This window comes from Schistocerca serialis, chromosome 7 (genome assembly GCF_023864345.2).
Source record: "Schistocerca serialis cubense isolate TAMUIC-IGC-003099 chromosome 7, iqSchSeri2.2, whole genome shotgun sequence".
Lineage (NCBI taxonomy): Eukaryota > Metazoa > Arthropoda > Insecta > Orthoptera > Acrididae > Schistocerca > Schistocerca serialis.
This window is the reverse complement of record NC_064644.1, coordinates 391,540,186-391,556,786: the sequence shown is the minus strand read 5'-3', so window position 1 is coordinate 391,556,786 and position 16,601 is coordinate 391,540,186. Positions and strand designations below refer to the sequence as shown.

General features: G+C 43.6%; 1 protein-coding gene across 1 annotated transcript in view; it reads left to right on the top strand.

Annotated features, from left to right (window-relative positions):
• Window positions 1–16,601, top strand: part of LOC126412833 (aldehyde dehydrogenase, mitochondrial) — a 106,549-nt gene that overhangs the window by 78,867 nt on the left and 11,081 nt on the right. Inside the window, exons 6-9 of the mRNA XM_050082678.1 lie at window positions 912–1,061; window positions 9,227–9,364; window positions 9,499–9,648; window positions 9,738–9,895. Coding sequence (XP_049938635.1) covers window positions 912–1,061; window positions 9,227–9,364; window positions 9,499–9,648; window positions 9,738–9,895 — 596 coding nt within the window. The remainder of the gene's footprint in view (window positions 1–911; window positions 1,062–9,226; window positions 9,365–9,498; window positions 9,649–9,737; window positions 9,896–16,601) is intronic.

The following is a 16,601-nucleotide window of genomic DNA, read 5'->3' as shown; positions in this document are numbered from 1 at the left end:
ATAGTTCGGTAATTTTCACATCTGTCAACACCTGCTTTCTTTGGGATTGGAATTATTATATTCTTCTTGAAGTCTGTGGGTATTTCGCTTGTTTCATACATCTTGCTCACCAGATGGTAGAGTTTTGTCAGGACTGGCTCTCCCACGGCCGTCAGTAGTTCCAATGGAATATTGTCTACTCCGGGGGCCTTGTTTCGACTCAGGTCTTTTAGTGCTCTGTCAAACTCTTCACGCAGTATCATATCTCCCATTTCATCTTCATCTACATCCTCTTCCATTTCCATAATATTGTCCTCAAGTACATCGCCCTTATATAGACCCTCTATATACTCCTTCCACCTTTCTGCTTTCCCTTCTTTGCTTAGAATTGGGTTTCCATCTGAGCTCTTGATATTCATAAATAGCATAAGCCGCAGAAATCATATAAGTCGCAGGAGTTGCATTGCTAGAGTGCAGAAGGGGATACAAGTGTTAAATTCAACTGTGATTTTAAACTACAACATATCACAACTAAAAATCAGTTATCGAAAAGTAGCATTCACAGAAATCACTGATATCGGAAAGTAGCAGTATAGCTCATCCCTTCTTCACCCCTCTCCTTCCCTGCAGTCTGCTCCTTTTCTCCCCCACCCCCCTTCCAACAAAACTCCCTGTCTTCTTTTATACTCACACTTCTGCCACTCATGACATTTAATGGTCAATTCTGCATAACATAGGGGCATCCAGATATGTGTACCTTTTGTTTGGAAATTGCTTTAAGTGTACCTAATGTGCATTTTTTGTGGAAAATAAACAAAAAATATAGAACGTTGTTGTTGAAATAGCCATCTCTAAGACATGACATTAATCTGAGCACAAAACGCTCTGAAGTATGTATTACTTATATTCTCTTTTATGTGTGTTCCCTTTAGGTTGGGAAATTAATAAAGCAAGCTGCTGGTCGTACAAACCTTAAGCGAGTAACACTTGAACTAGGTGGAAAGTCACCAAATATCATTTTTGGTGATGCAGATTTGGAATACGCTGTTGAGCAAGCACATTTTGGACTGTTTTTCAATATGGTGAGTGATTTGTGCATTGAAATGCCCTTATATGTTCATATGATATTCCATATTGTACCTTAGTCTTTCACTTTGTTTCATTTTCATCAGTTTGATGTAATCGTTTCTCTAGATTAAGAAAGACCAACTAAAACCTAAATGGTATTGGCAGTTGAGTGCGAGGTGGAGAGGTGTTGATGTAAGATAACTCTGAAATGAAAAGTTGATCATTGAATGTGGTAGTTCTTATGTATGACTGAGATGGCATTACTGTAATATATATCCTTCAGTACATTGTACATTGCAAAACTGTGATCTGTAATAAGTATTGTGAAGTATTTATGAGTAATTGGGTGCTTAGGATGCAGCTTATTTTTTAGTTTCTTTTGTATGTAATGCAACAAAACACTTGCTACCTGCATTGCTTCCTGCTCATAAGTGCCTTTAATGTTGTGTGCAGAAGAAAAATAAACTCCGTAAAATTTGCTTCAAAGTTCGTAGCTGTTAATTCAGGTGACAAGCTGTGTCCTTCAAACTGTCAACTGAAGTACATCAGTAACTGCGTTCAGAGAGTACCACACCCAGTGGATGCCACATAAAACTACATAATTAAGACAGGTAGGGAAAAAACTAGTGGAAAATCCAGATTGAAATAATGACAGAATTGTAAAAGGGATGTCGAGTAATTGACAGACAGCTAAACTTATGAGCTTTTGGCCAAAAGGCCTTCTTCTAAGGTAGAAAACAAATGTGCATGTACACATTTACACAAGCACAACTCAATCACACATGATCACTAACTGGCTGCTCAGTCTAGACTAGATGCAGCAGCTGTGCTGATGGGAAAAGCAGTTGATGGTTGGTAAGGGTATAGGGGTAAGAAGGAAGCTTGGGCAGCGAGCGGGAAGGATAGGGGTGTGGGGAGATGTAGTGCTGCTCATGAGAGCATGCAAGAACATGGTGGGGCAGGGTAGTGCTACTGTGTGCAGTTGGATGGTTGGGGGGGGGGGGGGGGGGGGGGGGGAGGAGGAGGAGAAGTATAAAAGGAGTAAACTAATAAGTGCATTGGTGGAATAGCAGGCAGTGTTGTGCTAGAGTGGGAGCAGGGAAGGAGAGGTGGGTGAAGGACAAGTACAGGCAAAGGTTGAGGGAGAGTTCCTACCAACGCAGCTCAGAAAAGCTAGTGTTGATAGAAGGATCCAAATGATTCAGACTGTGAAGCAGTCATTGAAGTGAAGCATGTTGTGTAGAGCAGCAGCCCGGTACTCCAGCTTGACCACACTTTGTCAGTGACCATTTCTGTGGACAGACAACTTGTTAATTGTCATGACTGGACCTAGAAAGCAGCACGAGGTTGCAGCCGAGTTGCAGCTCACATGACTGCTTTCACATGTAATCCTGCCTTCTATGGGATAGATGATGCCTGTGAATGGACTGGAGTAAGTTGTGGTAGGAGGCTATATGGCACAGGTCTTGCATCTAGGTCTATTGCGGTGAGAATAATCTTGAGTCAAGAGGTTGGAAGCAGGGATGGAGTAGGGGATGGACTGTTGCATGTGTTGGGTGGGTGGCAGAATACCATTGGGGAAGGGATGGGAAGGATATTGTGTTTGCTATTTCTCATTTTGGAGCATAATGAGTAGTAGTCAAAACTGTGGTAGAGAATGTGATTAGATTACTCTAGTCATTGGTGATACTGAGTCACATTAGGAGTGCTCCTTTGTAGCGGGACATTGGGAACATGGGAGGTAGTAGGGGACTACAGAGACAGGGCACAGATCAGTTTCTGTACAGTGTTAGAAGGATAATTCTGGCCTGTTAAGGGCCCAGTGTGATACTTGCTGTATTGGGAGGAGGTGTGTTCATCACAACAGACGGGACGGTCACAGGTGGATGGCTAGGCTGTATGGAAAGAATGGCAGCTGGCAAAATTGAGGTATTTGCTGGTGGGTTTGATATGGATTGAAGTACTGGTGTAGCCGTCCTTCAGATGGTCAACATTAAGGAAAGTGGTTTGTTGGGTGTAGGAGAATGAGGTGAAGTAAATGGGGGAGGAGATATTTAGGTTCTAGAGGAATGTGGATAGTTTCCTCACCCTCTCTCCAGATCATAAAGATGTCATCAGTGACCCTGAGCCACGTAAGGTGTTTAGGAATCCTTCCTTACTACCCACAATCACATAGATGGCCCTTGAATAGGTTGGCATAGGGCATTGTCATGCGGGTGCCCATTGTTGTACCCTGGGTTTGTTTGTAAGTGATATCTTCAAACGAAAAGTAATTGTGGATGAAGATATAGTTGGTCATAGTGAGGATGAGCCGGCTTCTTCAATCTCATACTGTTTCCACGTTGATTTTAGTTCATTTGCACCTTTCACTATCAGCCCTACTTCCTCAGGTTTCACCTTTTTCCCCATACTCCATTCAATTCATCCTTCTTGAGATTTTTGTCCATGCACATTTTTAGATATTTAAGTTTTCTTGCATATAGCTTTATGTAGTTTTCGTATTTTTCAGCATTTTGTATCCTTCGTCATGGATCCTTGCTTCTTGCTTATGTGCCAATACAGAAAAGTTCCTTATTTGTATCCAGAACCAAATCCCACAACTTGTTCCTGCACTGCTGCCTAGCTCATGGAATCCCCCGAATCCTCCTAAATGGCCTTGCCATCAAATTACTTATCTATACCTGCAACCCCTCCTTCCACTATGACCTCTTGTCTGTTCAAATTCCACCACTCCATAGCCTTCACTAACCTAGTCCTGCAAAACTGTGTAAATTGGGCCCAAGCCTCCTTGCAGTATCTCCTCATCTGTAAAAACCTACTGCTTTGCAATCCTAAATTCCAGCATCCCATCTCTTACATTGAAACTCTTGCCCTCCGGAAACTAAAGCAGCATGCGCCATGCCACCTTGAAAAGTTATCCAACTGGTTAACCTCAAACTCCCGTCTTGGACTACCACTATCCACCACCTCTGAAACAGCGTCCAAAACCTTCCCCACATCGCCTCATAACCAGCAAACCCTGCCTCACAGACATACTACATTCACCCCATCCTCAGAAACTCCTCCCATCACCCTCCAAAAGCCCGGTGTCAGTTTCCAACTTGTCCCACCCTCAACTTAAGTGATGCTGGACTTTTTTCAAGACCTCTACTCCTCCTCCTGGTCCCTACAGTGGAAACACTTTTTCACCACCAATCCTATCAATCAGACACAACCCAAAGCCAATGTTGAACTCTACCTGACTCAGTTCACTCTTCCATCAAACTGTGACTAACCACCTGTTAATACACTACTGGCCATTAAAATTGCTACACCAAGAAGAAATGCAGATGATAAACGGGTATTCATTGGACAAATATATTATACTAGAACTGACATGTGATTACATTTTCACGCAATTTGGGTGCATACATTCTGAGAAATCAGTACCCACAGCAACCACCTCTGGCCGTAATAACGGCCGTGATGCGCCTGGGCATGAGCCAAACAGAGCTTGGAAGGCGTGTACAGGTACAGCTGCCCATGCAGCTTCAACACGATACCACAGTTCATCAAGAGTAGTGACTGGTGTATTGTGACAAGCCAGTTACTCAGCCAGCATTGACCAGACGTTTTTAATTGGTGAGAGGTCCGGAGAATGTGTTGGCCAGGGCAGCAGTCGAACATTTTCTGTATCCAGGAAGTCCCGTACAGGACCTGCAACATGGGATCGTGCATTATCCTGCTGAAATGTAGGGTTTCGCAGGGATCGAATGAAGGGTAGAGCCACGGGTCGTAACACATCTGAAATGTAACGTCCACTGTTCAAAGTGCCGTCAATGTGAACAAGAGGTGACGGAGACGTGTAACCAATGGCACCCCATACCATCATGCCTGGTGATACGCCAGTTTGGCGATGATGAATACACCCTTCCAATGTGCGTTCACCCCAATATCACCAAACACGGATGCGACCATTACGATGCTGTAAACAGAACCTGGATTCATCCGAAAAAATGATGTTTTGCCATTCGTGCACCCAGGTTCGTCGTTGAGTACACCATCGCAGGCGCCCCCGTCTGTGATGCAGCGTCAACGGTAACCACAGCCATGGTCTCTGAGCTGATAGTCCATGCTGCTGCAAACGTCGTCGAACTGTTCATGTAGATGGTTGTTGTCTTGCAAATGTCCCCATCTGTTGACTCAGGGATCGAGACGTGGCTGCACGATCCATTACAGCCATGCGGATAAGATGCCTGTCATCTCGACTGATAGTGATAAGAGGCCGTTGGGATCCAGCACGGCATTCCGTATTACCTTCCTGAACCCACTGATTCCATATTCTGGTAGCGGTCATTGGATCTCAACCAACGCGAGCAGCAATGTCGCGATACGATAAACCGCAATCTTGATAGGCTACAATCCGACCTTTATCAAAGTCAGAAACGTGATAGTACGCATTTCTCCTCCTTACACGAGGCATCACAACAATGTTTCACCGGGCAATACCGGTCAGCTGCTGTTTGCGTATGAGACATCGGTTGGAAACTTTCCTCATGTCAGCACATTGTAAGTGTCGCCACCGGTGCCAACCTCGTGTGAATGCTCTGAAAAGCTAATCATTTGCATATCACAGCATCTTCTTCCTGTCGGTTAAATTTCGCGTCCGTAGCGTGTCATCTTCATGGTGTAGCAATTTTAATGACTAGTAGTGTATTATAGAATTTCTCATCCACAAACCTGGCCCCACAATCATTTCCCATATCACTCAACATGGAAACTAATGTTACATCCATAGAAAGAACTGCAGTTCATCACCAAAAAGCACATCAGATTCGTCCACCTACAAACCCTGCCACAGTGTTGTCCATTACAGAAATTCAACAGAATCTCCAGTCTTTCCCCAAATCCTCAGTGCCATACCAGAACCACTCCCCTAAATTTCTCTCTTCTCACCTCTACCAATCCTGGCACCCTACCTTCTACAAGCTTCTTAAAGTCTAAAACTCTACCAGCCAGTACGCCCCATTGTGGCTGCTTACTGTGTCTTCCCCCCCCCCCCCCCCCCCCTTCCCCCAAGAGAGGATCCCTGATCTCATGTACCAACACGTTTGGCATATTATCCATAACCTAAATTTCTATATAAAAGACACCACCCATTTCCTCCACAGATTCTCCAAAGTTTGTGTTCATTTACACACAGTGCCCTACTCATTACTGTTGGTGCCACCTCCCTGTACCCTAACATTCCCATGTCTGTGGCCTTGCCATTGTTGAACATTATCTTTACCAATGCTCAGCTGACTTCAAAGCTAAAACCTCCTTCCTGGTCACCATGGCCGGCTATGTCCTAACCCACAAATACTTCTCCTTTGAACGCATCACCTATGAATAAACCTGTAGTACACCAGTGGACATCTGCATGGCACCATCCTATGCTAACGTATTCATGGGCTATCTAGAAGAATCCTTCCTAACCATCCTGAACACTAAACCATTCACCGGGTCCGGATTTGCTGAGAACATTTCCGCAATTTGGATCAAGGGTGAGAGCATCCTGTCCACATTGTTCCTGAATCTAAATACCTCCTTCCCCATTCACTTCACCTGGTTCTCCTCAACCCAGCAAGCCATCTTCCTCAATGTTGACCTCCACCTCAAAGATGACATCAGTACCTTCATCCATATTAAACCTACCAGCCACCAGCAGTACCTCCACTTTGACAGCTGTCATCCATTCCATACCAAAAAGTTCCTTCCATATCACCTAGCCACCTGTGGCTGTCACGTGTAGTTAAGAGCAATCCCTCACCATATATACCAAGAGTCTCACCGAGGCCTAACAGACCGAAATTACCCTCCCACCGTTATACAGAAATGGATCTCCTGTGCCTTCACTCTCCAGTCAGCTACCAAAATCCCACCATCCAGCCAAAAGGTCATTCCCCAGTGACTAAGTACCACCCAGGACGGCAGCAGCTGAATCACATTCTCCTCCCGGGTTCTGACTACCTCTTGCTGTACTCTAAACTGAGGAATATCCTACCCACTACCCTTTCCACCCGTTCCACAACGTTACTCAACCACTCACAGAACCTATGCAATATCTCAGTCTGTCCCTTCTCCATCCCTGCTCCTAACTCTTACCTCCTGGCTCATATCCCTGCAACAGATCTAGATGAAAGACCTGTCCCATATACTGTGCCACCACCACCACCACCACCACCACCACCACCACCACCTACTCCAATCCAGTCACAAGCATCACCATACCATCAAAGGCAGGACTACCTATGAAAGCAGTCATGTGATCTACAAACTAAGCTGCAACCTCTGTACTGCTTTCTATGTGGACAAGACAACCATCAAGCTGTCTGTAGGAATGGCCACCAACAAACTACGGCCAAAAGACAGGTGGACCACCCAGTTGCTGATCATGCTGAAGATAATGCCTAAACAATGTTCTTCACTTCAATGATTGCTTCACAGCCTGCACCATCTGGATCCTTCCCATGAGCACAAGCTTTTCTGAATTGCATAGGTAGGAACTTTATCTGCAATATATCCTATGTTCCCATAAACATGTCCCCTGGTCTCAACTTTCATTTGTCCCTGCCCTTCACCCACCTTTCCCCTTCCCTGTCCCACTGCAGCACAACAGTCTTCTATTCCACCGACATACCCACAAATTTCTTTCCCCTTCGGTACTTCTCTTCTTTACCTCCCCCCCCCCCCCCCCCCTAAATAAATCGAACCTTTGTGCTGCACTTGGCAGTCGTACTCTGTCCCAACCACAGCAACCACATCCCTGCTGCAAGCTCCCATGAACAGCACTGCACATTTTCCCAGCCCACCCTTCTATCCCTCCTGCTCCCCACCAAATTCGCTACTACCATACCATCACTAGCCACAGATTCCCCCCCCCCCCCACCTACCATCACTAGCCACAGATTCCCCCCCCCCCCCACCTCCCCCCCCCCCCCCCCCCCCCCCCCGGCCTTCTCCCACCTCCAGCTGCACGTGTGCATGGGCACGAATGCGTGCACAAGTAGTCTTTTGTCATTAACAGTCATATTTCAGATCCATATTTATTTCCTTTAAAGAAATAATGCCAGTTTCATTATGGACAATATGTGGAAACACATAATGGATAATTTTGTGTTGATACAGAGAAGGTAAGAAGACAGGAAAACATTTGAGAGTGATTTCTGGAAACTAAAAAAAGGAAACTGGTGTGCATAAGAAAATTGTAATTTTACACGAGCACTCAGCTAGTGTAAGGCACAATGAAAAAAATGAGCTGTATGTTTATGGTGCAGGCAGCTGATGATATGAGGTAAGGGCCGAGACATTCAGTGTAATATTGTTGGAAGTTGTTGTTGTCTCCCTTAACAACAAAACTGTTTTTGTGACTATATAATGGGATGGGAGTCCCATTAAAAATATTCATGCTTTGTGCCTGTTACTCACTTCAAACATTATAGTGTAATGGTTAGTTGTTTTGATTTGAAAGAAAGTAACAGTTTCATTCAATTAGTTGTGTAAAATAACTCTCCAAACTATTTGTGGATACCAAGGAAGTGAGACTTCTAATTATTGATGATTCCATGTGTTTCACATTTAAATTCAGCATGTGGTTAATACACCCTTGTCTTCCTTCTGATGTGTGAAATAGCTCACCTGACCTCTTTTGGACTCATTCACAGTTTAGTGTCAAGACGAAACTATAATCACATTTGTAATTTTTCACGTAAATCAAACTTTGCCAGACACAGCAGAAAAGACAGGTGGCGAGTCACCTGTGGATTTAATCACAACCTATTCTGTTGCTAAGCTGACAATGAACAAACAGAACAGCAAAGCATTGTATACCTGAGTGTATGCTGTTTGTTACTGCTGTAAAAATAACATTGTAAGTTGTCAGATTCACCAAAAACACAGGGTACTACTTGGAATAAGACAGTAAATAACTTAGCCACCTTGCTAGTTTTATTCCTGAAGTGGTCGTATGGACTTCGTTTCGTGTTTGATGTTCGAAGATATGCAGATTAACATGCGCTCACAAATGTTATTCTTACTAGTGTAACCCACTTCCAGACAAAATCTCTAATGTGTATAACTGAATATGCAATAAATACAAAAATTCTGAACACGTGAAGCTTGCCATTAATAATGTTAAGTGTAATCTGTTTTGCAACAGGGACAATGTTGCTGTGCTGGTTCCAGAACTTTCATTGAAGATTCCATATATGACAAGTTTGTGGAGATGAGTGCAGAGAGGGCAAAGAAGCGTGCCACAGGAAATCCATTTGATATGTCTGTTGAATCAGGACCACTGGTATACAATTTTCGTAACTAAGAATAATTTCTTTTAAGTATTATTATGATAAATCTCTTGAACTGTAATGGAGTATTTACACAAAATTAAGTTCATTGGTTACAAATTATAAAATTATGTATTTTTTTCCTTAGATTGACAGTGACCAGTTCAATAAAGTTCTTGGCCTTATAAAGAAAGGTAAAATGTTAGCCGGAGGTGGACGTCTGGGAGACAAAGGGTACTTTGTGCAGCCTACAGTATTTGCTGATGTTCAAGACAACATGACTATTGCAAAGGAAGAGGTAAAGTTGGTTGTGTAATATTAAATGAAGGATATTTTACAAACAGAAATGGAAATGAAATTGTTGAATTACTAAATTTACTTTTACAGATTTTTGGCCCAGTTCAGCAACTAATTAGGTTCAAGAAATTAGATGAGCTGATTGAGAGAGCAAATAAGACTGACTATGGTTTGGCTGCTGCCATTTTCACGAAAGACATTGATAAAGCAAATTACCTGCTTCAAGGAATCAGGGCAGGAACTGTGTGGTAAGTGAATAAAATGCCTGTAATACTTCAAATTTATTTAAATACATCATATGTGTAATGAAATCTTAATGTGTTCAGCATTTTTTATTGTGCTGTACTGCAAATGTGTTCCCCAGTTTACAACAAAAAATTAATGTACGTAATCCTTCTTCCATATTTTCTTGATTGAGGTAGCAGTGAAGTTAAAATTTCAGTGCCTCTTGTAGAAATACCCCAAAACCAATGTTCCATTCACCATTCCAGTTCGGGAAGTCATCAGTTACAAAGGGATGCAAGTGTGCACAATGTTCACATAGCCCATAATTGTCATTGTGCCTTTGATTACTACCACAGGTTCTATGGAAGTCCAGGTGAATGTCCCCCATAACATAATACTGACCAGCTGACATGTTTCATTTATCCATGGTCCATCAGAGAAGAGATAGTGTCTGCTGCAATCGTAATAGATGATTTTGTTAGGCCAGTGTGGGATTATATTGGTTTCATGTGCTCCACAGCTGCAGGTTAAAAAACTGTGCACTGAGTGGTGCGTTCCAGAGCACTTCTGTCTGCACAAGCTTTTTACTGTCACACCTGCAGATTGCTGCCTATCCTGTTGTGCAGAGCTAGAAGCATCCAACAGTGGTGATATTGAACTTGTTGCCTACTCGTGGTTGCACTATCCATTAAGTACTTCCCATATACCCTCAAGACAGTATTAAACAAATGGCCAACTAGCTTCAATGTTTCAGAGATGCTTGTTCCCTAGTGCCAGGCCATAACAAGCTGCCCTTTGTCAGAGCCACCTATGTCAGTGGGTTTCCCCATTTGTTGTCCGTATCACTGCTGAAAGATTATCATTCGTCTCTTGTCCACTTACGTGCTTTCCTTAATGCATCATGTTCCTGTAATGCCACCGTGTGGTAATTCAGTCTTGCTGTTGGTGTTGGTCGTAATGTTCAGGCTGACCAATGTATCTGCCCTCTTGATTGTTGAAACTGAAGCTGCAGTTAGCTTTGTAGTAGTATAGAGAACTAACTCTTTAGAAAAATCTAACATTAAACATACTCACAAAATAAAACTGATTATAAGAGAGAGCCTTATCAAAGTGAAAAGTGGTAAAAAAAAAAAAATAAAAAAAAATAAAAAAAATGGAGTAACTGCTGGCATATGTAAGCCTGACAGAGTGGAAGCAGGGTAGACACAGTTGTCAACAGTCGCAGTTGGTGGTTGTGGTCACAAGTGTACACTAAACAGTACTCTAAAGCACACATCAAAAAATCTGCTCATTTGACATATGTAAAACATGGTTATCATATGTTACCTTATCCACACTTGACGTGGAATTTTGATCATGAACTTATCGTTCTTCATGCCATATGTTATGTTGAAGTTGACTTTCAGTAAGATAGACCACTCTCATTTCATTCTTAAGTAAAAAACCAAGAATCCTTTCAGACAGATTTTTCTGTTACTTGATACATGAAATATCTTTTTTGTATTTTCCATCTATCATGTACACTGTTTGTCCACTCCTTGTTTTATTATGCTGGTCCACTCCTTGTTTTATTATGCTGGTTAATGATATCCTTTGCTTTGTAACTTAAGCCCCAGCTACTTGTTTTAATGCATTGTTTTTCATGACTTTACGCACCCCAATTTGGAGGTAGACCTTGTATTATGTGCATCAGAGACCATAACTATGCCTACTTCTTACTTTGATATGTGTATATACAAATGAGTGATTGTTTTCGTGCCATATGCATTCCTATTCCCATACATCTGATAGTGACGAAACTTTGCCGCGTTGTTGTACACATGTCTGTGGGGTTTCTGAATTAGCAAATCAATTTTACAAACTACTGTAGTGGTTTCAATAAATGTATTTCATGTACTTTTATGGGCAGTTTGTTTTCTCAATGTTTGTGAGTGCACATGGAGGACATAACTGAACTGAATTGAATAAAAGTGACGACATTTAGTTTCACATGGGAATTAAAAAGTGGTGGTGTTAGTGAATTCTGGATTGCCAGTTTACATTTGGTAGTAGATATCACTTGCAATTTTTTTTTTCATCAAAAAGCATTGCTTTTGCTGTCAAATCAGTTATGCCACCCAAGTGACAACTGACTGGTCAATCCACTCCTCAAGCACAAAAGAAAAAAGCATCATGAGCTTCAGAAACAGAAAAGCAGTGAGAAGCAAGAGTCACAAGAGTACACAATGCTTAATCCTGTTCATCTGAAACATTTGAACAACCAAAAGCAAGACTGGATACTGTTAGAGTACACTCTTCTTGATCCATACAAACACTGCATGCTGATCTGCATTTTGATGCACCCCCTCACAAAGCTAATTATGATTACAGTCTTCATCCAAGTGTGGTGACTGGAAAAATGGATAAATAATGTATCAGTATTATGAAAAAGAAAGTTGCTGTTCAGAATATACAGGAGATGCTGAGTCACAGATAGGCACAACAAAAAGACTCTCACAATTAAAGCTTTCGGCCATTAAGGCCTTCATAAAAACACACACACACACACACACACACACACACACACACACACACGACTGTAGTCTCGGGCAACTGAAACCACACTGCGAGCAACAGCACCAATGCGTGGTGGCAGCGGTAGCTGGGTGGGGGTAAGGAGGAGGGTGGGGAGGGGAGTGATGGACAGTGAAGTGCTGCAGGTTAGATGGAGGGCAGGGGAGAGGTTGGGGGGGGGGGGGGGGGGGGGAGGGTAGCGGAAAAGAGGAAAAATAAAACCACTGGGTGTGATGGCTGTGTAAACGTAGGACGTATTGCAGGGAAAGTTCCCACCTGTGCAATTCAGAAAAGCAGGTGTTGGTGGGAAGGATCCATATGGCACAGGCTGTGAAGCAGTCATTAAAATGAAGGATATCATGTTCAGCAGCGTGTTCAGCAACAGGGTGGTCCACTTATTTCTTGGCCACAGTTTGTCGGTGGCCATTCATGCAGAGAGACAGCTTGTTGGTTGTCACGTCTACATAAAATGCAGCATAGTGGTTGCAGCTTAGCTTGTAGATAACATAACTGGTTTCACAGGTAGCCTTGCCTTTGATGGGATAGGTGATGTTAGTGACTGGACTGGAGTAGGTGGTGGTGGTGGGAGGATGTATGGGACAGGTCTTGCTTCTAGGTCTGTTACAGGGGTATGAGCCAAGAGGTAAGGGATTGGGAGCAGGGGTTGTGTAAGGATGGAAGAGTATATTGTGTAGATTGAATAGATGGCGGAATACCACTGTGGGAGGGGGTGGGATGGATAGTGGGCAGGACATTCATCATTTCAGGGGATGATGAGAGGTAATCGAAACCCTGGTAGAGAATGTGATTCAGTTGCTCCAGTCCTGGGTGGTACCGAGTTTTGAGGAGAATGTGCCTCTGTGGCTGGACGGAGGGACTTCGGGAGGTGGTGGGAGATGGGGAAAGATAAGGCATGGGAGATTTGTTTTTGTACAAGGTTGGGAGGATAATTATGGTCAGTGAAGGCTTCAGTGAGCCACTCAGTATATTTCGGGAGGGACTGCTCATCACAACAGATGCGACGAGCACGGGTGGCTAGGCTGTACGGAAGGGTCTTCTTGGTATGGAATGGGTGACAGCTGTCGAAGTGAAGGGTATTGCTGGTGGTTAGTAGATTTGATATGGACAGAGGTACTGATGTAGCCATCTTTGAGGTGGCTTGTAGGGTTGAGTAGGACCAGTTGAAGCCAATGGGTGACAAGTTGTTGAGATTCTGGAAGAATGTGGATAGGGTGCCCTCGCCTTCGACCCAAATAGCAAAGATGTCATCAATGAATCTGAAGTGGGTGAAGGGGTTTAGGATTCTAGGTTTTTAAGAAGGATTCCTCTAGGTGGCCCATGAATAGGTTGGCATAGGATGGTGCCATGTGAGTGCCCATAGCCGTACGCCAGATTTGTTTGTAGGTAATGCCTTCAAAGGAGAAGTAATTGTGGGTGGTGATATAGCTGGTCATGGCGATTGGGGAGGAGGTTGTTGGTTTCGAATCTGTGGGTCATTGGGAAAGTTAGTGTTCAGTAGTGGTAAGACCATGAGCATTAGGAATGGTAGTGCAAAGGGAGGTGGCCATCAGTAGTGATGAGCAGGGCACCATGGGGTAAAGAGACAGGAACTGTGGAGAGTCGGTGGAGGAAATAGTTGGTATCTTTTATACAGGAGGGTAGGTTCTGAGTAATAGGTTGAAGGTGTTTGTCTAAGAGAGCAGAGGTTCTCTCTGTGGGGGTGCAGTAACCGGCCACAATGGGGCATCCTCGTTGGTTAGGTTTATGGACTTTAGGAAGCATGTAGAAAGTAGAAGTGCGGGAAGTGACAGGGGTGAGTAGAGAGATGAATTCCGGCGAGAGGTTCTGGGATGGGCCTAAGGATTTGGATAGTGACTGGAGATCCTGCTGGATTTCTGGAATGGGGGCACTGTGGGAAGGTTTGTAGGTGTTCCTTTCACCCACACGCCATTCGAGAGTGGGATGGTAGAGAAGTAGTATGAAAATGGTCCAATGAACCCTCTGCCAAGCACTTCAGTGTGAATTTCAGAGTAACCATGTAGATGTAGATGTGGATGTATCTGACAACTGGTGAAGTCCTTTCGCCAGGTAATCCTTGCGGTTCAAAACAACAGTTACAGAGCCTTTGTCTGCAGGTGGGATTATAAGGTCGGGATCTCTTTTTAGGTGATGGACTGTGGTTCTTTCTGCGGATGTAAGGTTACTTTGCATGTTGAGGAATTTGGGGAATGATGGTGAGGCAAGGTGTGAGATTAAGAAATTCTGGAAACTTGACAGGGGGTGATTTGGGGGCAGTGTGGGTGAATCACGGTCGGATGGAGGAGTGAACTGAGTTAGGCAAGGTTCAGTATTGATCTTTGGTTGAGTCTGACTGGTAGGGTTTGGTGGCTAAAAAGTGTTTCCATTGTAGGGACTGGGAGACGTCCTGCATGATTGAATTTCAGGGTGGAACAAAAGGTGAGGCCTTTGGAAAGGACTGATATTTATGTGGAGCCAAGGTATCTGGAGGGAAAGTTCATGGCTGTGTTGCGGGTCTGTTTAGGTTCTGGAGTCTGTGTGATGGTGAGAGGGAGTTTTGGAGGGTGGGGTAAGTGCAGTAGGTCTGAGAGACAGGGTTTGTCAGCTATGAGGGGAGGTGGGAGGCAGTGGTACTCCAAGGCAGGAGTAGGAAGTGAGCAGGCGGAGAGCTTTTTTATATGGCGTTGTGCATGTTGCTCAAGTTCTTGCAGGACAAGAGTTTCAATGTGTGTTATGGGTTCCAGTAATTTGGCATTGCATAGCAGGAGAATTTTGCGGATGGAGAGAAGGTACTGCAAGGTGGTTTTGGGCTTGGTTGGTAGGGTTTTGCAGGATTATGTTGGTGAGGGCTAAGGATTGGTGGATTATGAACAGGTGGAGGTCATTGTGGAAGGAGGGGTGGCAGCCAGAGATGGGTAATTTGATGGTAAGGCCATTAGGGGGGATTTTATGAGTCGAGCAACAACGCAGGAACAGTATGTGGGACTGGGATCTGGCTAGGGGTAAGAAAACTTTTCTGTATTGGTGCACATGGAAGGAGCAAGGAACCATGATGGTGGAAAAATGTGAAACATTACATAAATAATGTAGAATTATGTCCAAAAAGTTTCACAAAAATATACCCAAATACACTTGAAAATTCACGAAAAGGATAAATTGGATGCAAAAGGACAAAACAAGATGAAATCTGAGGGAGTCAACAATAGCAAAAGGTCTAAACTCACTAAAATTGGTGAAAAGTCACAAGGATCAAAGTAAAAAAATATATATTTTACCGTGGGTAGCAGGTCTGAGGGTGGATAATTGTGAAGGAGGGGGACAGTAGATGTGACTGAATGAGGTGGAATTAGTGGGTGCGAACTGGGATAGAAAGGAGAAAGAGTTGGGGGGGGGGGGGGGGGGGAGGGGAAGGAGGAGTTCATAGGATGAGATAAAAGATCGTGTGGCTCCAGAAAGGTGAGGGAGTTAATGTGCAAAAATGCAGGAAATGACACAGGGAGAGTGATCAATTTGAAAGTGTAGGATTAATTATATCGGTGGGAGTAATGTGGGACACAAGATGCTGCACCAACAATCCGCATGGTTTTGTAGCAGTCTGTTTTGTGCAGCCGAGACAGTTGATACAATGTGGCTCGTAAGTAGAGCATGCAGTGCAGTTTGTAAGGTGACTAGAGAAACACAGGAAACAAGAGAAAGAAGGACGGACATTGAGTATTGTGAGGCAAAAGAAATTAGTGACAAAGGAAAACAGCACTGGGTTAGGATTGAAGAAAAACTGTCAGGCAAAATTCAAACAATGGAAAATCCAGGAAGACATGCAACAGTATTGAAAAGGAAAGTTGCTACTCACCGTATAGCGGAGATGCTGAGTCGCAGATAGGCCCTACAGAAAGACTCGCAATTAAAGCTTCCAGTCATTAAGGTCTTCGTCAACACACACACACACACACACACACACACACACACACACACACACACACACACACACGTGCAATTCACACATTATGTGAGTATTTTAGTGCCTTCAGATTTAAGAATTAAATGTGTGTGGGTTGAAAAGTGGAACTAGCAGAACTACAGTCACCAACAGAATTGCATTTTTGTAGAAGTAAAACTCATTTTTAAATGACATTGTGCAAGTACAACTCGTGCAAAAAT